The sequence below is a fragment of the Entamoeba invadens genome (genome assembly GCF_000330505.1).
Source record: "Entamoeba invadens IP1 unplaced genomic scaffold scaff_1105074726033, whole genome shotgun sequence".
NCBI lineage: Eukaryota > Evosea > Mastigamoebida > Endamoebidae > Entamoeba > Entamoeba invadens.
The window spans coordinates 88982-111617 of NW_004440383.1; the positions used below are offsets into that span (position 1 = coordinate 88982).

Consider the following 22636-nt stretch of genomic DNA (forward strand, 5'->3'; position numbering starts at 1 on the left):
CTTGAAAAATATTTTATAGTAAATTTATAATTACTTACTATACAGTGTAGCTTCTATTCGATTTATTTGCAGGGTCATTTCACAAAAATCGAATAAAAATATTCGGCATTTCCAAATAACATTTTCTATTTCAGATCATTTGTTTATAGTACTAGAATAGTTCATTACCACCCGAGACAGGTTTTTCCAAACGCGACAGCTTTTTCGCATGACTGTAGTTTGAAAAATTAAATTAACATAAAAAAAATAAATTCTGTCATTTTAGGACAAAACAATGATTATAAGGAAAAAACCAGAAAACGTAACAATTTAATTAGAATAAGTTAATAAATTGTATAACATTTGATTCTGTTTCAAAAGTACATGAAGTATTCACCTATAGAATACACTTTTTTTATGAAAATATGAAGTATTTAAAGAAATTCACAATTAATGACTCACAATGCAAAACCCACCAAAACAAAAGAAAGCAAGTGCCCATTCGAGGGCGAATGATGCAGCATATCTATACCTCCATTTCTGCCAAATCCTGGCTGTAAAGCAACTTGAGTGGATCATTGAATTTGCACCACAAAAAAGAGTTCCTATAAAAGGCAAGACATCAAAGAAAACACGTCAAAACACTCTCTCGTTGCCATTATTAAGAGTGACCAAAATCACGGACCCACAAGGCATAATAATTTACGAAGAGAAATCAAATCCCTCGGTTTCTTCAAGTCAAGTAATGGAAACACTAAGTGATACCAAAAAATTATACTTCAAGGAAATGGTACCTTATTTTGAACATCTATTTAAAGATAATCTGGCCTTTACATTTGATAAAGTGGTGTCTAAAAGGGTACCAAATGATCCAAATAAATTGAATAAAATAAGACCGAAATCTGTGACTGTTGTTGAAAATGGTACGAGTTGTAATTATAATAAAAGAGACATGGATAGAATAGGTGGAACACTGTTCACAAAGCTATTCTCGATATTTTATGGGAATACCTCAACAAAACCAGACCAAAATTTAAGGGTTGTTTTCTTTAACGATATGGGTTCTGATGATTATGTGCCTGCTAAAGGCGAGTTTATCATTCGTCTTCCCCTTTCAGAAATAGACGGAAACTTCGAAGACACTGGAACACAAACCGTCATTTCGTCTCAGACCATCAACCCACCTTCTGTGTCTGTAACTTCTTCTCAACTACAAACTACTTCGCTACAACACGAAAACTCGTTTTCACTAGTCACACCGCCTTTTCGACCACCAGAAGTAGTAAGACCTGTAACTACTCCGCCTCTTCAAGAATGCCCAATCGATGATTCGTACCAATACTTTATCGATTGTTCATTCCAAACTCAGTTCAGAGTTTGGTGTTATCCATTCGACAGTGGTCCAGTTATCGAAGTATGTTTAGACAAAGGTGTATATTATATGGATTATAATAATAACCTTCGTTCTATTGTAGGAAACAACTTGGTTTTGATTTTTAATGGGTGTGTCTATACGTACAACGACAATACCCATACCTTATCATTTTATTTAAAAATGATATAACATGTGTATGAACCATACACATGATGGTTTTAATTTATTTTTTAATTATTTGCTAGAAAGTATAGTTAATTTATTTAACTATACTATAACGATTTTAAAAATACTTTTAAATGTAGTTCCTCTTAACTAAATTGTATTATCCATAAGAGTAGTTTGAATTATTGGTTGATTTTACTATAATTCAATAATATAAATACTATTAATAGATCACTTTACTCAATAGAGCCCACATCAAACAAAAATGGTTCTTTGCCCGTGTTGATCTTCACACTTTCAGCGTACTCAACACAAACTGCTGGAAGAACAAGACCAGACACAAAATTCATCAACCCCAAAAACTTCCCGTTTCTTGTGAAGAATATCTTTTGAGTCTTGTATGTAAACCCACACCCCATTGTGTCTCCATCTGTAAAGGGAGTTGTCAGTTTGTTTCCACTTCCGTTCATATAAAATATTCTTCCGTCATCACTATGCATTCCTATGCATCCCTCTTCCCATCCAATATGTGATGTACTTGTTATAACTTTGTTGGATACTCCCATAGAAACGGTAATTGGGTTCTTTTCATCTTTTCCAATTAAAGTCACTTCAAAATACCAATTCAATGTGTTAAAGAATATTGCCTTTCCTTCTTTGTGTTTGATCATTATATGCTCTTTCATTCTCCAGAAGTCGCTGGATTGTATGACTTCTCTCATTCCAATATTCACTTTTGTGAAAAAGAGTCCGTCGCTAACAAATGTATTTCCTTGCATTTGATATTTTCTTTCAATTTTGTTGAGATTGTATACAACTGATGTCCAACTCTTCCCAGTCAAGTTGACAACTTCTTCTCCTGGTGCCCACTTTTCTGTTGCGATTTCTTTTGCTGAACTTTCATCCAAAGATATTCCAATTTCCTTTTTATCGTCTTCACTCTTATTCAAAGAAGACTTTGTCTCTAATAAAACAATTCTGTCTTCAAATACTTTCAGCTTTTCCTTAAGTTCTTTGATTTCCAAATCCTTTTTGGTCATTTCACTTCCAAATTCCATTATGAGCAATTGGAGTTGTTTCGACATTTCTGTAATCAAGTCACTCTCACTCTTTCCCATTTATTTTGTTTTCTCAGTTTTGCTTCGGCTTTTTCAACTTCGGCTCCTTATAAGAGTCAAGGAAAAAAGGTTTGTTCATTCTTTTTTTCCTCAATAAAATTTGATTCTTTCCAAATTTATACTTCAGAAAACTATTAAAATACCAATAAGAAATTATACAATTTTTCTATATTTAGAATAATTGATTATAATATATTTGTAATTATACTATAGTATTTGTTAACCTACCAATCAAATCCATTCGTTTACAAATGCTCTTGAGAACGATGTGTTGTCGAACACAACACCACACCACTCTCCCTGTTTAAACGTCACGTTGACAGTCTTCACCTTGTTTCTCTCGAACTCGTCTTGTTTACGTTTGTCGTACGATTCTCTCAACTTCTTTGCCATTCTTTGTGCAGTCTCTTTGAGTGTAAAGTCGGTCACCGTCCTAAGTGAGTTCTCAGAGAACTTTTCAAGCGCCTCTGCTAATTGTATTTCTTTGTTATAAAGAACACCAATCCCTCTACCAATGATTTTGTCGATGAGCTGCAAAATTTCGACTCGAATAGAAGCCCACGAATGCACCAACCCCAATTCAAGTTGCGTGAACAACAAGTCACTGTACTTTCTCACCAATTTTGTCGTCTTCGAAGAAAACCCTTCGACGTACCCTAATACAAATTTGTCGGCTGCGTCACGGACAACTGGAGACAAGTCCGTCACAAACGGAAAACAGAGTCCGATCATTCGTGTAACCAATATCGCAGGGACGGACTCTTGTTGTCGAATGTATTTTGTTAAAGTTTTTAAGCAATTCGATCGCGATTTTTCAGAAGGTAAAACAACACCACGAAGCGCCTCAGATATTTCTGTGGTTATGTCAGCGATCGCTTGATCCCGCATTTTGAGGACTTTTGATTTCACCATAGGAGAGTTGGGTTTGTACTCTGGGCGGCCAATTGTACTTTTCTTCTTCGCAAAATCCTTCCGTGAAGATGAGGGCTTTCCTCTCTTCGGCATTGTTATAGTATTTCACAGTTTAATATTCATATTTTTTTATTAAATCATCTTACTCAATTAACCTCACTTTGAGGAAATTATTTATTTAAGATATTTTATTCAAAAAACATTTAAATTAAGTCTTTTTTAAGTGTTTTTTTCTTAATAAAAACTACTTAAAAAACCTTTAAATTATAATAAGCAAAAATTATTATTATTATTAATTAAAACTTTAATAGTTTTAATTAATAAATGAAAAGTGTTAATCAAAATTACTAATGAACTTAAAAGAACTGGAAAAAACAAAATGGACGTCATAGACTCGGATAATGTTTTCAAATCAGTGATATACACTGACGTCGTTTCCAACGTACGGATGTTATCCCGTGAAAATTTTGTGTATGTGGGCAGTTACAATGGTGGTCCTATTGCGTGTTATCCTGATCCAAACAAACTTACGAGCGGTGGAAGACAGAAGATTGGGGTGACTATAAGTGATGGGAAAGGTGCTGTGTTGAATGAAATTGAACTTGAGCAATTAGACAGTGGCGATAACATCTATCATGTTGGGTGGTTAGATGATTACCGTTTGATAATAGTGACGCGTAAGAGGTACATCTACATGTACACGACAGATGGTAACTTAGTAGATAAAGATGATTCGATCTCTGCTTCTGTATTTCGTCAGGGCAACCCGAGGTTGACGACCGTTAGTGTATTTGGTACTGGGGTTTTGATCTTGTTTTCCGTTGAAGTGATGGATCCAAATACACAACAAAAGATCAACAGGAGTTTTATAACATTAGCTGTCTACAACACAAAAAAAGGACGTTTTGATATTGCCAAAAAGATGATACCATATCAGACAGGCTTTTGTTGCCACTATGACAGATTTAAAAACGTGTTACACACAATTTTCTTCGATGAAGTCGGAAAGGCAGTTGGGGTGGAGGACATGTTCCACTTCTTCCAAAACCAAAGTGCCAAATTGCAACCTCTTGGCTTCACTAATGACCCAAATAATCATTATAAAGGTTTAGAGGTGTTAAACTGTTGCTTCTCATATGATGGGTCGATGTTATTAACACTCCAAAAAGACATTAAAACACAAAACTTTGAGATCAATGTCTTCAAATTTGTAGTGGTACAAACAACCGTCGAGGTAGAAGACCCAACTAACCCAAAAGCACTTATTAATGTCAATCGAACGAGCTTTGCTCTTGAGTTTCAGTTTGTGTACAACTTCGACCAAACAGCCCATTTGGGGCAAAACAATAAGATGTTTTGGCTTGACAATGACTTGTTTGGCGTTGAGTTGTATACCAACGTCTTCCAAATCCACAGCGTGAAGTTGGACACTGAAGAGTTACTCATCGACACTATTGAGAAAGTCTATTGCATTGTACAAGAATCCGACGGTGTTCGATTCCACGCACTCGAAGAGGTATCTGGTGAGATGAAGTATACCAACATATTGTACTGCTCATATGATGAAGACTTGAAGAAATTACGAGAGGAAAGTCCTGCGTATTTCTTGTGGAAGAGTTTTGTGCAACCTGAGGATGCGTCCTTTGTGAACAAATTTAGTGAGAACGTATACACTGCTATAGAGACGGTCTGTAAAGCAGCACTTTTTGTTCCAGACTCCGATGAACGACAAATTCAATTGATGAGAAGTGCGTCATATGGGTTGATGTTGGCGTCTCCGGAAGATGCTAAGAAGAGTTCGCCATTCATGCAAACCACTGTCAAATTGTTACAAATGTTACACACGATGAACAGCTCTGGATGTATGATGACGTTCAAAGAGTTTTTCAATGGCGCTGCGATAGAGAGAGGACGGTTAAAAGACAGTCTACATAACCACACTAAAAATTGTGCAGACTTCTATTACCATCCCATTCAAACTATTTTAGTCTCTTTAAATCTCTTTTCGTTGTGTTCTGTGTGGACTGAAGAACGTGGGATGTCGATAGAAGCTTTAGAGGAGCAATGGTGTTATCGGAAAGCAAGAAAGATAATGGACGGAGCCGATAGTGACATTCTCAGATTTAAGAGACATATGATGAAATTGAGTCCACAAGGCATTTTGAGAGTGATAGATGTCTGTATGAAGAAGCCCCAACTTGAGCTGATTTGTGAAATAGCAACAGTATCAAACATTTGTAGAGAAGCTATAATAAAGAAGTTAACAGACACCCTGTGTGGGAAACAATATGACCTCTTTTTGACGTACTTGGCTAAGATCTGTATGGCGTATTGTGACTCCCAAAGTTTTTATCTTCTTCTCGAAAAGGTCTGTGTTAAGAATGGGAGTGTCAACCCAGACGATTTTGTGTTGATACGAAAGATGTTAGAAAACCCGACTTCTTCCATTGTCCAAAGTGTCGAAGGGAATATCGGGGTGATGAAGTTTTGCCAACAGTTTGATACAATCATTCAACAATCATCTTTTGCACTGTTCCAAAGGTGGAATGACCAGTACGCACTCTTCCAGTCACTCTTAGCTCGAACAAGAGTTCCTAAGGAACACCTTGTTGCTGTGTCCAACACACTTTTGAAGTTTGAAACCCCATCCAGATTCTTACAAAGAGTCTTTGTGGATGATACAATGTGGATTTGGGAGATCCATGGAGACAAACAATATAAAGATGTTGTAAAGAGTCAAATGGACAGCGGGAAGGATGTCAGTGGGATATCAAGTGACTCTATTTATGAGCAATGCTGCTCAATATATCGACAGTTTGACTTGGAACAAAAAGAGGTGGAGCGCAATGCACAGAACTTTAAGACCAAAATGAACATCGACGACAGAATATTGCTCCGCGCCAAAATCGCAGTGTTGAATGAACTGAATAATGGGGAAGAGAAGAAGTCTCGACTCGAGCATTTTGCATCGATCAAAAAACTCGACTTATTTGCGTGTGAAACGTTAGCATTCATTGCTCATGAAGCAGAACTCCCCGACCTCAGAAACAAGTTCTTGTCTGCTTTTAACCAGCAAAAAACAAAGAGACTTGAGCTTCTTTTAAGGATGAATGATGAAGAGTCTGCTTTAGCTTATGTGAAAAGTGAGAAAGATTCTGTGTCACAATTACAATTATGTACTGCCATGTTATTACATGGAGTTACAAGTAATGATGTCAAGATGTCCCTTGAGAACATAAGAAAGGGTCTAAGTTCTTGATTCTTCTTATTTTTGTCTTGTATATTAGTATAGTATATGAGTATAGTATGTTATAGTAATTATAACAATAAATGAATTACTCGGGTAAACAATAGTCTGGTGACGTTCGGTCGATGAACTGTTTGATGCACCCGGTGTTGAGTAAGTCCCCAATGATAGGGATTCTCCTTAAGAAGGCTAATACGACGGGAAGGAAGTTTCTAAGTGTCAATAATGCAAACAAGTCATCCAAAAACAAACGCAAAAAGATTGAGGAACCCGAAGAACTCGACAACTAGACCGATGAATGTGAATTTGATCAATATCAAAAAGATCCCCACAAAGAAAAAGAATGTCGCCACAGCTCTTTTCTTTTGAAAGAAAAACGCAAAGGTTTGTTGGACACCAGTCACAAAAAAGATCCCACACACAAACAAAATATTCCCAAACGTCAAAAAGCCTCTGTCAAACATAAATACTATTCCAAGTAACGTGAAGAATAATCCTAAACATGTCACAACTACACCAATCTCTATTCGTTAGTTTAATCACTTTTTATGTCACAAACTCTGAAGGTCTGTAAGCATTTAAATGACTTTTTAAGTTTTTTGTGATTAGTATTTGGTGAGGTATTTTTTAATTTAATTTCTAGTTTTATTTATTTACTATATAATAAGTTAAATATAATTATTAAATTGTTTATGTTTTTTTATTAAATAATAGTAATAATTTGTAAAAAAAATAACTATATAAAAGATATGTTTTTGTTTATTTGATAATAGTTATTTTTAAGTACATCTATTAATTGGCGAAAAAATTTTTTTTTTTCACTCAATTAAAAAAAAATTAGTTAAATTTTATAGTAAGAAAGTATAGTTAACTTAGAGTTTAGTTTAATATATATATATAATCAATTACTATATAAATGTAATTATCAATATAGAATTTGTCTTAGAACAAACAAACTAGAAACTGAAAACGTCAAAATGGAGTTAAGTCTGGACAATGATGTCATCACATTAGATAACGAACCGACTAAAAGTGTTTTAAAGTCATTTAAAGTGTCGATGAATTATGAAAATCACAAATATTTTGGTATAGTGAGGATGTATGGGGATGTCCAGTTGTCACAAACAAAGATTACCAAAATCATTAAGAGCGAAGAAGTCATCAACGTCTTTATAGATTTTGGGGGGAGGACTGAGGAAGTTCGACTTAAAAAGGAGAGTCAATTATTATCTGCAAGAAATAGTGTGAATGAGAGTGCTTTGAACACACTTGCACAAGCACAACAAAGCACTAAAAAGACGCCAGATAATCTTAGTCCACGTTCCCCACGAGTCTCAAACAAATGTGAATGTTCTTATAAAGTCGATTTCATGATGAAAGACAACGAATTATTGAAAACGAAGATGGGTGAGTTAGAAAGGCAAATGAATGAAACGAAATTGAAAACACAAGAAGTTGTAGGACACAATGAACACCTTGTTGAATTGGTTGAAGGTGTTGAAAAACGCATGTTTCAAACACAAAGTCATTCACAGAAAGCCGAGTTGTTAGAAGATTTAAAGAAAGATGAAGAACTTCAAAAAATCGACAAAGTCGATTTATCTCCAATCGATGACAAATTCAAAATACTCGAGCAGCTGATAGAACACGTGAAACAAAGTCAATGCAGAGAAAGCGAAAAAGTTGAAAAAGTCGAAAATCAAGTTGACGATATTGTCAAATCACTTGATGTGTTAAAAACAGAAGTTGATGACCAAGAGAAGTGTACACAGCTTCTCATCGCCAAAATTGAGAAAATAGAACAAGACAACACACTTGACAAATTTGAAAGGGTTGAGAATGTCAAAACAACAACAGAAGAATCGCCACTAATGGACTCTGAAAGACATGAAAATGAGTCTCAATTACTCGAATCTCCAAACAAAGAAATCGAAGTTCAAAAATATGTGTTTATTTTCACAAATTTCAAAGACCTCATTGGCGAGTTGCAGAAGTTAATGAATAACGTCGTTGAATTTTGGGATGGAGTGAGAAGAGAACTTGTACCGTCCACAATCATTGTAGTCGATGGAATGCTCATCCGAATCAATAAAGCAGTTATCACGAAAATGTTTCCAGGCGTTCCACTGGTGTGCGCGTCAAACTCTGTGACACAAGATGAATCAATTATAGTGTACCAAACACTCAACACACTGCCACAGATTCTTATTACTAAAGTTGTTTTGTGATGTGTTTTATTTAACGAGTTTTTAATTTAACAAATTGTTAATTAACGAGTTTTTTATTAACGATCACTCAATTAACGAGGCATTTTTAATTAACGAATTAGTAAATTAACGATTTCGCTCTTTCCAAGAAAAAGCTCGTTAAAAACAAAACAAGAAGAGAAAAGAGGGAAAAAGCTCGTTAAAGTAACGATAAAAATGTGTTTTTACGCTCGTTAAATAGGATACCTACCCTACAAGCGAATTAATATGAAACCATACTTAATAGTAGTTTCTAAAAATACGAAAAACAAGAGCTAAAATGAATAATAAAAAGAATTAATAAGACAATATAAGAATACAAAATAGTTGGAGAGGAAAACAGAGAGGAGAACCCTATCATAATACTTCGAAGTATATAAAGAGGACTCTGCGAACTTGAAAAATCGTCAGAGATGCCACCAAAGGACAAAGGAGCCAAGGGAGCTGCCAAGGGAGGAAAGAAGGACACTATGAAACCAAAGTCGAAGTCAGCGGGAAAGGTCCAGAAGAAGTCATGGGCTAAATCGAAAGTCAAGGAAAAATTGAACAACAATGTCTTGTTTGATCAGGCTACTCTTGACAAGTGCAATAAGGAAATCCCAACCATGAAGGTCATCACCCCAGCTGTCGTCTCCGACAGAATGAAAATCACCTGCTCACTCGCTAAGATCGTCATTAAGGATCTTGAGAAGAAGGGATTGATTAAGGCTGTCAGACAAGACAACCATATTTGGATCTTCACTAAGACCGCTAAGGCTACTGAAGCCTCAACTGCCGCTGCTGATAAAAAGGGAGCTAAAGGAAAGGTTGCTGCTAAGAAAGATGCCAAGAAAGATGCCAAGAAGGAAGAAGAGAAGAAAGAGGAACCAAAGAAGGAAGCTGCCAAGAAGGAGTAAAAGGCATAACTGAATAACCGTTAACTTTTGCATTTGTTTAATTAGGGTTTTTGGTTTCATTGTTTCGAGTGAAACATTTTCTCTTGCTAGTTTCATAAAAAACTTGAAAAGAAGGGATGGACTATAGCACTCAAAGATATGAAAAACGGTTGAAGTGTTTACTTAATGAAATTAAAAAAAATGTGAGTGGTGAAACACAGATGAAGTGCTGTGAAGCACTGGAATTGATTGATTATTTAAGTGAAGTGAATTACTTGTGGTATCTTCAAGAATGGACTTCTAAAGAGGTAATGGAAATCATCTATGACAGTGATGAATTGGACATCACTTCTAATATAATCGAAAACGTGTTGTCTGGGAGGCAAAACATCGTCTTACTCTTTGAAACAACTCAGGGGGAGTTGTTTGGATGTTATAACAAAAGCGTAATCAAACAGAATAGTGTAGGGTTCGTTGAAGATAAAGACTTTTTTGTGTTTTCATTCAAGAGCAAATCACTCTTGAAGCCAACTAAATACGTCAAAAAGTGTGACTGCCAAAATTATGTCCAAAACGACTTATCTTTATACTTCCCACACAGTACAGAATATGTGATTGACACAGCAAGTTCATTTCTCATATACTTACCACTTAACGATTGGTGTTCAGAAATTAATATCGACTTCAATAAGTGTTTTGAAGGAAATGCCGCGGACTTTGTCGGCCAGAGTTGTAGTTTTGCATTGAGAAGATTCCTAGTTATACAGATGTGGTAAATAACAATTTTAATAGCATTATTTAAGTTGAAATAGAAACCAACTGAATATATACCATAAATCTAGTTAATTATAGTTTTTTAGTAATAGAACCAAGAATTCAGTTATAAAATGGTTTCTTTTTATTATAACTTGAACTAGAAGAATAACAACTCCAATGACTGATATGCAAATAATCTCAATTCTAACCATATTATTTCACTAATAATAAAAAACAAATTAATAGTAATAATATTTCTAATTAACTGAAATTAAATCCTTTGTCCTTGTAATATAAATAAACAATACCACAAATGATGGAATGCCGTAGAGAGGATTAAAAAAAATATAACTTTTTTTCAAACAAAAAATAACAAAACACTCTATAGAGATATGTCACACAAACAAGGCCGTCTTAACCCACTGACACTGTTCGGCGAACAAAAAAACTTGAAGTTTGTTTCTATTGTCGTTTGCAGTTCATTACTCACAAATTAGGCTGGTGTCCGAAAAAACAAGTTATGTGATTCAAGAAACTGTTGGCTATGGCACATTTGGGATAGTCGTCATGGCGAAAAATTCATCTGGGGAAGTAGTCGCGATGAAGCGTGTTGTTCAGGATCATCACTATAAAGTTTGTGTTTGCATTCTAGTATATTTATGGTATAATAACTATAATAATATAGTTTTATGTATCATTCCCACTCTTGATGATGTGTTAAATAACTGCACTGTTGTTTAATGTGAAAGGTGATTAACACATAGAACCGAGAACTTCCTATCATGGAGATGCTTCATCATGTCAATGTGCTAGAGTTGAAAGACTCTTTTTTTTCCAAAATACCAAATGTGAAGGATGACTATATATTGAATATAGTGATGGACTATATGCCATACAATTTATTCCAAGTGACAACGGAAAAAGTTCTGAGTGAAAAACACGTCGTCTCGTTTTCTTTCCAACTTGCGAGGTCACTGACATACATCCACTCGTTGGGAATATGCCACAGAGATATTAAACCACAAAACGTGCTTGTCAACTTAAACGACTTCTCCCTCAAGTTGTGCGACTTCGGGTCTGCTAAACAACTTGATCCAAAGGGTCCTAACATCAGTTATATATGTTCGCGGTATTACAGAGCGCCAGAACTCATATTTGACTGCACGCATTACTCGACGGCCATTGACATCTGGGCATATGGGTGTGTAGTTGCAGAGATGGTGATGCAGAAGCCTCTTTTCAAGGGGTATAGCAACACAGACCAACTTACAGAGATCATGAAAATACTTGGCAACCCGTCGATGGAGCAAATATATGCAATGAACAGAAACACGTCAGTCTTCAGAATGCCACAAATCAACGCGATAGGGGTTAAGGCTATTTTAGCACCTTACAAATACCCTCCAGGGCTTGACAATTTACTCGAAGAAGTGTTACAATACAACCCATTCTCGAGACCAACTGGTATGATGGTTATGGCACATCCCTTCCATAAAGCTGCGCGTGTAGGTGTCGTGTTCACAGACGATGAAGTGAAAGAAGCCAAGGTGAGAGGTATCAACTTATCTATTTGATTATTTTTCTATTACCATAATACTATTCAAACACATTAATAATACTGAATTACAACAATCCGCTCCATTACAAATAAGCGTGAAGGACACGAAGTTAAGTCATCCGTCATATTATACACGGCTGATAAACAAATGTGGATCGACCCTTTAGATGACGTTCTTGAGATCCCAAGAACTCCTACTCCATTCAACCCCCCACATGCACATATCAAAACACCTTCTTCAAATAAACAGATACCACATTGCTCACGGGGATCGGGATAATATCGGTGTGCATCTTTACTCTTCTTTGTGGGGAGTTTAAAGATAAAATGCCGTCCTACATTAAATTTCCAATTCCCAGTCTTACACAAGGGCTGTGTCGTGAAGAACCCAAACTTCTCGCCTTTACTATCTTCAAATATAAAACACAAATTGGGCTTATGCAAGACGCTTTGATAAAACGAAGTATGCGATTGTTCATCAATATCAGAATCAAATATTATATGCCGTTCTGTCGCTTGAAACCACGCAAAAAGTTGTTCATTGATTTTGCATGTTTGTGCCTCACAGTCACTTACATCCAAATCCGCCTTCTTTTTCATTGGTTTTGATATTTAGTTCTTTTTAAATAATATAATTAGTATTATATTATAATTATACTATAAATTTAAAGTAAAAAAAAACAATGAAAAAAGCTCAATGAGTTTCTGGTTTCATACAAGACTTAACAAGTTTAGCCCATTTTTGGTGGTTGTCCTTGAATTGAAGTGTGTAGAAATGCTTTTCGTTCAATGAGAGATTAAGGACTGTTCCTTGGAGTGCTTCGGAGACAAAGCAAGTTGACAGTGGTATTACTATTTCAGCTTTAGCCTGGCCAAGTTCTTTAAAGAACATCATACACTTTCTCTTGAGCACAACCCATCGAGTATATGTCTTCTTTCCTTCTTCCACAGTGGCTTCTCCTTGTCTCAAAATATCGATTAGAGTCAATACAACAGAGTCTTCTTTCGATGCGTCAAAGAGGGAAGACACACTAATGTCTCTATCGCTCATAGACCCTTGCATCATCTTCGATTCAAACTTCGCACGCTTCTTTCTTTCTTCTTCTCCGCTCTTATACAATTCTTCCAAGTTAGTTTTAATAGTTCCAAAGACTGTGTCATATGCTTCGATCATGTGTTTGACTGTTCCTGTTAATTTCTCGACATCAAAAGTGCCTGTTTCCACTGGATAGATATTCGGGGCAATGACTTTCGAGAGGTTCTCCGCAGTCATCAAGTTCTCTTTAGAGTTGTCTGCAATGAGCTTCAAGAGTCTAAAGAGTCTTTCAATGAACGCCAAAAATGATTTATCGAGTCCGTTCAAGATTTTTTGAATCGCTTCGTCCTCCTGTGTCGACTGTAATTCCACTGGTAGTTTATCTGGAAGTTGGTCGCAGTACTTCTTTAAGACGTTTGCAAGTAAAATCGCATCATTTAAATTGTCGTCGGCCATTCCACCCGCATCGATTTTATATATGAGTCCGTCAAGTTCCACCATATTAGAACTTAATCTGAAAATACCTTCCGTCTGTGGCGCAGACTTCTCAAGAGCGTCAAAGATTTGGTGCAACACTTGTGGCATCAGCCTCGTTTCATCTTCTTGTTGGACGGTCGCTCTTTTAATGTCGATCCCAAACAATTTGTTATTCTTATGGGAATACCCTATTTGTGACAATTCGTGTGTGCACTTCTGAGCCAAGTCAAGCTTCGAAAACAGAATATCCAAATCAGGCAATTTCTTCCCACGCTGCGCCATAGACACTTTCACTATCGACTTCTTCTCGTCAATTTCAAACTTGGAGATGTTTTTCGTGTCATATTGCTCCACAAATATGTAGGGTTTGTCCTTCGGCATATCTTTATAGTCTTTATCCTTCGGGTTGATGACCTTAGAAAAGATTAACACATCAGAGAAGAAGAACATCATCCCCTCGACCTTATTAATAGTGCATTGCTGTGAGCTGAAAAATCGTCGATAAGGTGGTTGCTTCGGTGGGATATTCGCGATTTTGTTCATCTCCATCGTTGTCGCAAAGTTCGTTTCCGCCAAGTCGCAGTGTCCTGCAATTCTTGTGAAGACGTAAATCAGTGTTTCAATGTCTTCGTCGTTCTTCGTGAACTCCGTTTTCAACTTTGTGAAGATAGGAACGTATTGGGACAACTGAATGAATGGAGCTCGCAGCAATTCACCAAGGGTTGGGATCTTGTTACTCGTCGCAATCTCGTCCACCATCTTTTTGAACGGTTCCTTCGTCAGACATTGTTGGAATCGTGCAAATGCCTTCCCAAACTTCAGACAGTGTTTGTGATAGACTTGATAGATCTGTGGGACTTGTGTGGAGTAAATGGATACAAACGTCTCGGGAGTACTTTTCACCAACTTCCTTACAATTGAGATATGGAGTCTTCGAATCAATTCGATCCCTCCAAAGATCAAATTGACATCATCCAGTGACAGTCCACACAGTGCAAGTGTCGGGTCAAATAAGATCTTTTTAGCGTAGTTCATGACTAAATACGTGATGTTCTCCACATACATTGTTTCCGTTTGAAACATGTGGAAACACGTCGGGTAATTATTCATCCATTCTGGCGCTGTTTTCTCCTCTTCGTCATTATTAATTTCTTCATCTTTCACTTGATTATAGTGTTCCAGTTCCTCTTGGAATTGGTTTTGGTATGACAGATAAGTGGATGGTGCGGTCTTCATGACGTCATTGTACTTCACGCAAATGTCCATCATTTGTTGCATAAAGTTGATATACAAGTCGTTATATTCTTTCCTCAAAGAGTCTCCTTCTTTAATAGTCTTTGCGGTAATATCGTCCTTTTGTTCTTGAAGAGCAGCTGCTTTCTTGACATCCGGTTTCGCTTGTGCGTTCATTTGTTTCACCTTTTCAAGTATTTTTGAATAGTCCTTATACGTTTTGTCATACTCTGTTCTTGACTTCTACTCCTTAGTTCTCTTCGTAGAGGTATCTCTTGTTATAAACACAAACCACAAAGTCCTTACTCACATCAAGAAAAGCCTTCCATCGTTGCATCATTTCAACGAGTCTTTCATTTCGGTCAGACATTTCATATGAAACTAATGAAATGATCATTCCGGTGTCTGCCAGACAATTACAGAACTCCTTTCTATGGTCTTCAGGTTTCTCAGTGAGTCCCTGGAATATATTTTTAATCGATTCGGTGTGTTGGTGGTGTTCATTCAACACGTCTGTGTATTAGTGGATATTCACAAAATTGTTAATATGAACAAACCTCCAAATTTAGTCAGTGTTGGGAGTAATTTAACAGATTCAGTAGCGTGCTCACGAGCAGTTTTAATGTCGTTAAAAAGTTGTTCAATTTCGACGTTATTAAACGCGATGATTTCAGTATCAGTCATTTGCTTGCGTGACTTTTTGCCTGGCATACTGCTTGTAGAGTCCTTAGTTATTGCTTTACGGTGTGCGGGTAACTTCGGTGGAACTGGTGCAGAAGACATAAATGGATTCCTTTTCGAGTTCCATCAAGTTTATTCTATTCGGTTGTTTTCTACAAACCATATAAACTAGAACTATTCTTTGAGGTACTAATTTACTTGTTTAAATAACAGTTCTTTTGAAGGCTGAACTTCTTTGACAGTTCTTTCCTTGGGTTTTCCTTAATAAAATGTTGAGTCCTTTTCTCCCGTTTCTATTAGTTTGAGTGGACTGTTATATATATAAGTCACTTTAATTCCTTTTTACTCGCATTTTTAAGTACCACAAAAAAATCAAAATTTCGTAAAAATTCCTACATCAAAAAACCATTAAATAGTGTTCGGGATTCAATAACAAATTCTATTTTTTAATTATTTTGAATTATAAATATATAATTTGTTTTTTTGTTTGGAACCATAGATTAAGACAGTTAAGTCCTAACCAAACCAATGAACCTAACATATTCAAATTAAAAATCAATTTCAACTTGTGGCTGTGCTGAACTTGGTTTTGGCATTTCTTCCTCTTCGTCGTTGTTTTCCGTCTCAAATGGGACGTCACTGATCCCCCCATCAACACTGATTTTCTCCTCTTCTCCATCGCCCACAACAATTCTCCCATTGTCTTCGATTTTGTCTAAGATGTCGAGCGCCTCATTCGTATCAACCAAAATCGGTTTAAATCCTTGTGCGTGTGCTTTCCCTTCGACAATTGCGGTATCTCTTAAGTACAAACTCTTCACATTCACAATGTCTCGCTTGAGTAACTCCGTCAGTGTCGCGCACTTCTTCGTCATCTCTTCATTCCCTATAATCGCGGCAGCTCGGGTGACTTCCTCGACAACTTGTTCAATTCGCAATATGCATCTCACAATCAGTCCTTCTGTTGTTGCGGAAGCGTCAATCACTTCATTGAATGGTTTCTTCAACGTCCACAATGCGACTCCCTCCATCAGTCCGTAATTCATTTTGACGTACTTCTCTATCGTATATTCAATGTTCTTTGTATTTTCATAGTCGACAATTTCCATCGCATATTTCTCAAGTAAGTCGATCAGTTCATTGGTCTCTGGCTTAAAGTTGCCAATGAGTTCTTCCATCGACTCATTCGATGGTTCAAAGACAAAGACACTAAACAACGCAGCAAGTTGATACACCTCCATCTTGTTCAAGAGTCCATCAAAGAGCATATTCGTCAATATCATTCCATCAGAACTCACCATTTCCTTCGCAACTTTCCCTTTCAGTGTTAATATGTTCGTCTCTTTGTCTATAAATTCAAAGTGCTTCAGAACATCAAGACGGTTCTCGAGGTCTTTATCCATCACCATCTTGTTGCTCTCGTAATTCAAAAGTATGTCATTCGCAAGCTTCTGAAGTTTGTTGCGCCTCCCCGATTCTTTGTTAAATTTCTTAAACACGCTACAAGTGAAGGCAGGCATTTTTATCATGATCTCGACGTTCTTTGTATACTCACTGAACAACTCTTTCACGTTCATCGGTCGCTTTTTCTCCGATTGATATGGTTGGAACAATGGCTCTTGATACTTTCTTGTTATAATCGAATTCAGTCGATCATAAAGAGCAGTCTTGATCTTTTTGTCTCCCAACTCTATTGTAGTCTCCGTGTAATTCTCAGTACCTTTGACATACAATACTTTATTATAAACCGTTTTAATGTCTCGCAAATTAATGGGGGTGACCCTCCCTTCCGTCTTGTCGAAATAGTAAACGGTAAACCCTTCGCCTACCTTATCCAAAATAATTCCATAGAACGATTGACCTTCTCGACTGAATTTCACAACTCTTCCAGTCTTGTAAAAGTGTGCTCCACCTTGTGCCTTTGCAATAAACACTTCTTCTGTGATTTTGCGTCTGATCTCATTGATTTCCTTCTTGATGAGAATTAAAGCCTCATGGTCACAATTAGGGTTCGAGCACTTTGCCTGCTCTTCGTCCTTCTCAAGTACTTTCTGAGCCTCTTGTGCAATCAGTGCCCGGTTCGCCATCTCAAACAAATCAATTTTCGAAAAGCTCTTAATCATCTTCTCAGACACGTCGTCACTTCCACTGGTCAACCAATTCAGTAACATCCAGTAAGTCACATAAAACTGACTCTTCATCTTCGCAGGGGCTCCGCATGAGATGTTTTGCATTTGTGTCGAACTTGGAAGCACTTTGTTTGGGAAGAGAATCACATTCCCTATCGGGTCAATGCCTCTTCTTCCGGCTCTTCCGGACATCTGTGTGTATTCTCCCGGGTTTAAAAAGCGTTTCTTTTCTCCATCAAACTTCTCAACAGAAGGAAACACAACTGTTTTGGCAGGCATGTTAACTCCCATTGCAAACGTCTCTGTCGCAAACAAGACTTTCAAAATGCCTTGAGAAAAGAGGACTTCAACAATTTCTTTTAAGAACGGAAGAAGTCCCGCGTGATGTACACCGACTCCTCTCAGCAACAACGCTTTGACTTCTTTAATTTGTGGCAAATTCTTCTCCGACTCGACTAACCCTTCAGTCATCTCTTGGAATAGGGTTTGCACTTTGTATGCGTTAATATCAAATTGCGTCGATTTAGCAAGTCTCTTTGCGTAGTCCATCACCAGCTTTCTCGAGAAGATGAAGAAGACGCAGGGCAACTTCCCATCTTTATCGAGGAACTCGATGAATTGTTGCAAATGTTTCACGTCGTGGACGGCGTCGAACATTTTCTTCCCTTTCATAAATTTGGGGACTATTCTCTTATACGCTTCTAAATAGTTTTCGTTCAAGAAACTGATTTCTCCCTTCTTAAACATGTAGAGGGCATCTTCTTTATTCTCTTTAGATTTCCCACAGAAGACATAGTGCTGTAAAGGCACGGGTCGGTGTAACGTCTTAACTAAACACACTTTTTGTTGTTTAGTTCTTCCTATCCATTCAGCAAAGTTGATCGCATTCTCCACCGTCGCACTCAACATTAACATTTTGACGTGTGGCGGCAAGTTCATGATGACTTCCTCCCACACAACACCACGTTCTTCGTCATTCACATAATGCACCTCATCGAAGATGACCCAATCGACGTCGTCGATGAACTTTGCGTCTTGATATAACTTCGACCGAAGAATTTCAGTGGTCATGATAGTGACCAAATCGTCCGGTTGCTGGATCACAACATCGCCAGTGATGATCCCGACCTTCCCAAATATTTTCCTGAAGTCGTAGTACTTTTGATTACTCAAAGCCTTAATCGGGGAGGTGTATATAGCTTTCATTCCTTTCGACTGCGCAAGTGCAATGGCGTATTCCGCAGTCGCAGTTTTACCAGCAGACGTGTGTGCTATGACGAAGACATGTTGTCCCAATTCCATGTGATAAATCGCTTTCTTCTGGAACGTGTCGAGTTCAAATGAGTACTTTCTTTTCATATCAGGGACCAATGTGTCAAATTCTTTCATGTCGTTTTTTTCTTCGAACGCGTATCGGTACTCCCCTTTCGCACTGAGTAACTTTTCAGTGAGTGTATCAATTTCTGTGTTCTCTGGTTCTTCAACTTGTTTGGTCTTTTTTGTCCTCTTCATTTTTTGAAGCTTTTCTTTTTGTTCTGGCGATAAAGAATCGGACATCTTTTCTTATATACAAGTTGGACAGCTGTTTTTTTAAATACCTTTTCTATTTGATTTAATCATTTTTTTTATTTCTTTTATTATTATTATTTTATTATTATTATACTAGTTGTTATAACTCATTGGCAAGAGTGATGAGTCCATTTCGTTAAAGTTTTTTGTAGTTTTTACATTATTCCATAGTAATTGAATAACATATGAATTATTAAATTTTACCATATTTTTAATTCTTTATTCTATTCTTTATAATAATTAAGTTCAAGATTCATAAAATAATAAATGTTATCCTTCAAACTACATTTTAATAAAAATTAATAATATTTTTATTATATTAATATAAATAATCAATTTATTATAATTATAATAATAATAAATAATTAGAATGAATAAGTCAAAGAAGTAGAACGAAATAAACAGAAAACAATAAACTAATTACTTCTCAGCAGTCTGTTCTGTGTCGGCAGTTGTATCATTTTCATGAACGGGTGGTGGTGGGATTGTCCCATCGTGAAGTTGGACCTGCTTTTTGTCATCAATTTTGAGATCTCTCTGTTTATTGATTCTAGCTTGTTCGGCGTAGTTACCTCTCTCTTCTTCAGTTAATGACTTCCACTTGTCACTTAACATTGCCATTACTTCATTACCACTCACACCTTCTTGCTTAAGCTCTTCACGGTGTTGTTTACAGAATAATAAATACTATATATTAATATATAGATTACTATATAGACATCATTAATAATTTATTAATAATAATTATTAAAAATCGATATAGATATGTTTTAATTGATAATAGTATTTATATAGTATTACTTTAATAGTAAAAATACTTACTATTAATAAACCAGAAGAACAAACTGGATGCCATTCTTCTTTCCTCTTCATCCCATCGTTCTTCTTCTTCTTGAAGAGATACCCATCCTCTCCAAGAAGTACATTTTCTATAATAGCCGTCTTATAATATCTTTGTGTAATATCTTCAGGCTCAGTATCCCATACGGCGGAAGCTCTCTCTTCGGCTTGTTTCATAGTGAGGGTAGGGGCCTCTCGGAGGTATTCTCTACCTTTCCACTTCATATATATAGCTTTAGCCAAGTCGTTGAGCTCACCTTCTCTACGCTCACTTTTTTCTTTATTGGTTGCTTTCTTGCGTTTATGGTGTTCGGGTTGTTCGGTAGGATATTTAGGGAGTTTAGCCGTATCCATCTTGTTTCTTCTTTCAAGTTCATCCCGCTCTTTTTCTCTTTTTCTAGCTATTTTTCTCTATTCACATTACTATACTCATAAACCCTATTCTTCGGGATGTTTTTTTTTTCTCTTTTCGAAACACTACCAAATAATTCTTGGACGCACATAAAATGGCATTTCTGACTTTGTTTACTGTTAAAAAATATTTCTATGAAAAAATTAAAAAAAAATAGTTTACTCAAAAAATAAAAAACTTGTTGAAGAGTTTTGCCAAAGGATGAAATGTGATTTTTAATAAAAATATAAATTTGAGAAAAAAATACATTATAACACTATTACTATAAAATAATACTATTAAATAATCCAATTATTAAATTTGATTTATTTAAATTATAATTATTATTATAAACCACTTGTTTGGTTTTTGGTAAGTTTGATGTCAAAATAGAACTACATATTACTTTATTGTATTTAGATTAATTATAATAATTATAATTATAATTAAATAATACTATACACATATAGAAATTTCAATTATAAATATATTATAAATAATAATATTAATAATTATTCTTATAAATATTAATACTTAATAATTAATAAATTATTAAAAAATTTCAAAAAATAACAAAATTAATTAACCAACTTATTGGTATAAAGAAAAGTGATGACAAAATGCCACGTAAAATGATTTACTTCATTCTTTTTATAATAATAATATTATAAATAAACAATATATTCTAGTAAAAAAAAACACTAATCATTCAAAAAAAAGTATCAATAAAGTTAGAATAGATGGTTCAAAAACTATTATAAAAATAATATAGTTTTAAGTAAGAATTTATTCTAGATAATCCACCAGAAACCCGCCCACATGCGGAAGTATACTCCAAAGAAAACGTCACCAAAATACTGCATAAACACTAATATCTGAACTGATTGGATCTTGAAATTTACACAATGAAAATTAACATCCGTCTTACGTATTGTTCACAAACGATGACCGTTGAGTTTCCGGACGAAGAGTTTGTCGGGATGACTGTCGCGGGTTTGAAACAGAAAATCCAACAGCAGCAACAAGACCTTACCGACTTCAAGTTGATTGTGACAGGTAAAGTGTTAAAAGACGAGAACATTGTTTCGGAGGCTGGGGTGACGAACAACTCGACAATTCACTTAGTTAGATCAAAAGTCCCAATGGCCGCGCCACCAGTAGCCGCTCAACAAGTGCCTTCTCAGCCTCAACAGACTCAACCGCAGCAACAACAACAACAAACTTTCCCACAACAACCAACACAACCACAATTTCCAGGAATGGGTGGGATGGGAGCTATGCCAGGCATGGGAATGGGTGGGATGCCAAATATGGCTGGAATGGATCCACAACAAGCCCTTCAAATGATGGAAGAGAACCCACAAATGATGGATCAAGCCTTAGACTTTATGTGTCAAAACCCCGCTTTGACTCGTTCTGTTTGTTCCTCTATTCTTTATTCATTCAGGACTTCACACATACTGATTCTCAGATGTTAGCCATGAATCCACAAACTGCCGCTTTAATGAACAATCCTCAACTCGCTCCTTTCATCGACCAAATGTTGTCTAACCCACAACTCTTACGTTCTATGATGAACCCGCAAAACTTACAACGCGCAATGCAAGGGGGTATGCCACAAATGGGCGGTTTCCCTCCTCCACCTATGACTTCACAACCTCAACAACAATTCCAACAACCACAACCAACTCAACCAAACCCTTTCGGCGCTTTATTTGGTACTCAACCTATGAATACTCAACCAATGCAGCCACAAGCCCCTCAACAAGTCCCACAACAGATGGTCCCTCAACAACCCGTTCAACAAAGAACGCCACAAGAGATTTATGCAAATCAAATTAACCAACTCAAGGAGATGGGATTTTACGATGAGACAGAAAACATTCAGGTGTTACAGCGAACGGGTGGAAACGTGAATGCAGCTGTGGAAATATTGTTGTCAAATTACCACTAATTTTTTAATTTTTCTCTTTTGTTTAGTATTGCCATGGGGACTTCGTTCAATTCAAAACACAGTGACCAGTGCAACAACACAAAGTAACAAAGAGT

The 22636-nt window shown here is 36.3% G+C and overlaps 14 protein-coding genes across 14 annotated transcripts; 7 read left to right on the forward strand and 7 right to left on the reverse strand.

The window, feature by feature from the left end:
- Window positions 1-931: 931 nt before the first annotated feature.
- On the forward strand, window positions 932-1543 carry EIN_403500 (hypothetical protein; the record flags this gene model as incomplete). Its single annotated transcript, XM_004256739.1, has 1 exon — window positions 932-1543. One exon carries the CDS (start codon window positions 932-934, stop codon window positions 1541-1543), a length of 612 nt encoding a protein of 203 aa, XP_004256787.1.
- Window positions 1544-1755: 212 nt separating this feature from the next.
- On the reverse strand, window positions 1756-2637 carry EIN_403510 (hypothetical protein; the record flags this gene model as incomplete). Its single annotated transcript, XM_004256740.1, has 1 exon — window positions 1756-2637. One exon carries the CDS (start codon window positions 2635-2637, stop codon window positions 1756-1758), a length of 882 nt encoding a protein of 293 aa, XP_004256788.1.
- Window positions 2638-2868: 231 nt separating this feature from the next.
- Window positions 2869-3642, reverse strand: EIN_403520 (hypothetical protein; the record flags this gene model as incomplete). The annotated part of the gene is made up of 1 exon (XM_004256741.1): window positions 2869-3642. One exon carries the CDS (start codon window positions 3640-3642, stop codon window positions 2869-2871), a length of 774 nt encoding a protein of 257 aa, XP_004256789.1.
- A 286-nt stretch (window positions 3643-3928) lies between these two features.
- Window positions 3929-6808, forward strand: EIN_403530 (hypothetical protein; the record flags this gene model as incomplete). The annotated part of the gene is made up of 1 exon (XM_004256742.1): window positions 3929-6808. One exon carries the CDS (start codon window positions 3929-3931, stop codon window positions 6806-6808), a length of 2880 nt encoding a protein of 959 aa, XP_004256790.1.
- A 76-nt stretch (window positions 6809-6884) lies between these two features.
- On the reverse strand, window positions 6885-7374 carry EIN_403540 (vesicle transport protein GOT1B, putative; the record flags this gene model as incomplete). Its single annotated transcript, XM_004256743.1, has 3 exons — window positions 6885-7008; window positions 7049-7319; window positions 7356-7374. 3 exons carry the CDS (start codon window positions 7372-7374, stop codon window positions 6885-6887), a joined length of 414 nt encoding a protein of 137 aa, XP_004256791.1.
- Window positions 7375-7773: 399 nt separating this feature from the next.
- EIN_403550 (hypothetical protein) lies at window positions 7774-9024 on the forward strand (the record flags this gene model as incomplete). The annotated part of the gene is made up of 1 exon (XM_004256744.1): window positions 7774-9024. The coding sequence occupies one exon, from the start codon at window positions 7774-7776 to the stop codon at window positions 9022-9024; it is 1251 nt and encodes a 416-aa protein (XP_004256792.1).
- Window positions 9025-9455: 431 nt separating this feature from the next.
- EIN_403560 (40S ribosomal protein S25, putative) lies at window positions 9456-9938 on the forward strand (the record flags this gene model as incomplete). Its single annotated transcript, XM_004256745.1, has 1 exon — window positions 9456-9938. One exon carries the CDS (start codon window positions 9456-9458, stop codon window positions 9936-9938), a length of 483 nt encoding a protein of 160 aa, XP_004256793.1.
- Window positions 9939-10138: 200 nt separating this feature from the next.
- On the forward strand, window positions 10139-10693 carry EIN_403570 (hypothetical protein; the record flags this gene model as incomplete). Its single annotated transcript, XM_004256746.1, has 1 exon — window positions 10139-10693. One exon carries the CDS (start codon window positions 10139-10141, stop codon window positions 10691-10693), a length of 555 nt encoding a protein of 184 aa, XP_004256794.1.
- Window positions 10694-11065: 372 nt separating this feature from the next.
- EIN_403580 (hypothetical protein) lies at window positions 11066-12247 on the forward strand (the record flags this gene model as incomplete). Its single annotated transcript, XM_004256747.1, has 3 exons — window positions 11066-11127; window positions 11171-11306; window positions 11438-12247. 3 exons carry the CDS (start codon window positions 11066-11068, stop codon window positions 12245-12247), a joined length of 1008 nt encoding a protein of 335 aa, XP_004256795.1.
- A 35-nt stretch (window positions 12248-12282) lies between these two features.
- On the reverse strand, window positions 12283-12831 carry EIN_403590 (hypothetical protein; the record flags this gene model as incomplete). Its single annotated transcript, XM_004256748.1, has 1 exon — window positions 12283-12831. One exon carries the CDS (start codon window positions 12829-12831, stop codon window positions 12283-12285), a length of 549 nt encoding a protein of 182 aa, XP_004256796.1.
- A 94-nt stretch (window positions 12832-12925) lies between these two features.
- On the reverse strand, window positions 12926-15760 carry EIN_403600 (hypothetical protein; the record flags this gene model as incomplete). Its single annotated transcript, XM_004256749.1, has 3 exons — window positions 12926-15220; window positions 15270-15490; window positions 15535-15760. The coding sequence occupies 3 exons, from the start codon at window positions 15758-15760 to the stop codon at window positions 12926-12928; spliced, it is 2742 nt and encodes a 913-aa protein (XP_004256797.1).
- A 446-nt stretch (window positions 15761-16206) lies between these two features.
- EIN_403610 (helicase, putative) lies at window positions 16207-19344 on the reverse strand (the record flags this gene model as incomplete). Its single annotated transcript, XM_004256750.1, has 1 exon — window positions 16207-19344. One exon carries the CDS (start codon window positions 19342-19344, stop codon window positions 16207-16209), a length of 3138 nt encoding a protein of 1045 aa, XP_004256798.1.
- Window positions 19345-19776: 432 nt separating this feature from the next.
- Window positions 19777-20550, reverse strand: EIN_403620 (hypothetical protein; the record flags this gene model as incomplete). Its single annotated transcript, XM_004256751.1, has 2 exons — window positions 19777-20043; window positions 20203-20550. The coding sequence occupies 2 exons, from the start codon at window positions 20548-20550 to the stop codon at window positions 19777-19779; spliced, it is 615 nt and encodes a 204-aa protein (XP_004256799.1).
- A 942-nt stretch (window positions 20551-21492) lies between these two features.
- EIN_403630 (ubiquilin-1, putative) lies at window positions 21493-22541 on the forward strand (the record flags this gene model as incomplete). Its single annotated transcript, XM_004256752.1, has 2 exons — window positions 21493-22005; window positions 22059-22541. The coding sequence occupies 2 exons, from the start codon at window positions 21493-21495 to the stop codon at window positions 22539-22541; spliced, it is 996 nt and encodes a 331-aa protein (XP_004256800.1).
- Between the last annotated feature and the right edge of the window lie 95 nt (window positions 22542-22636).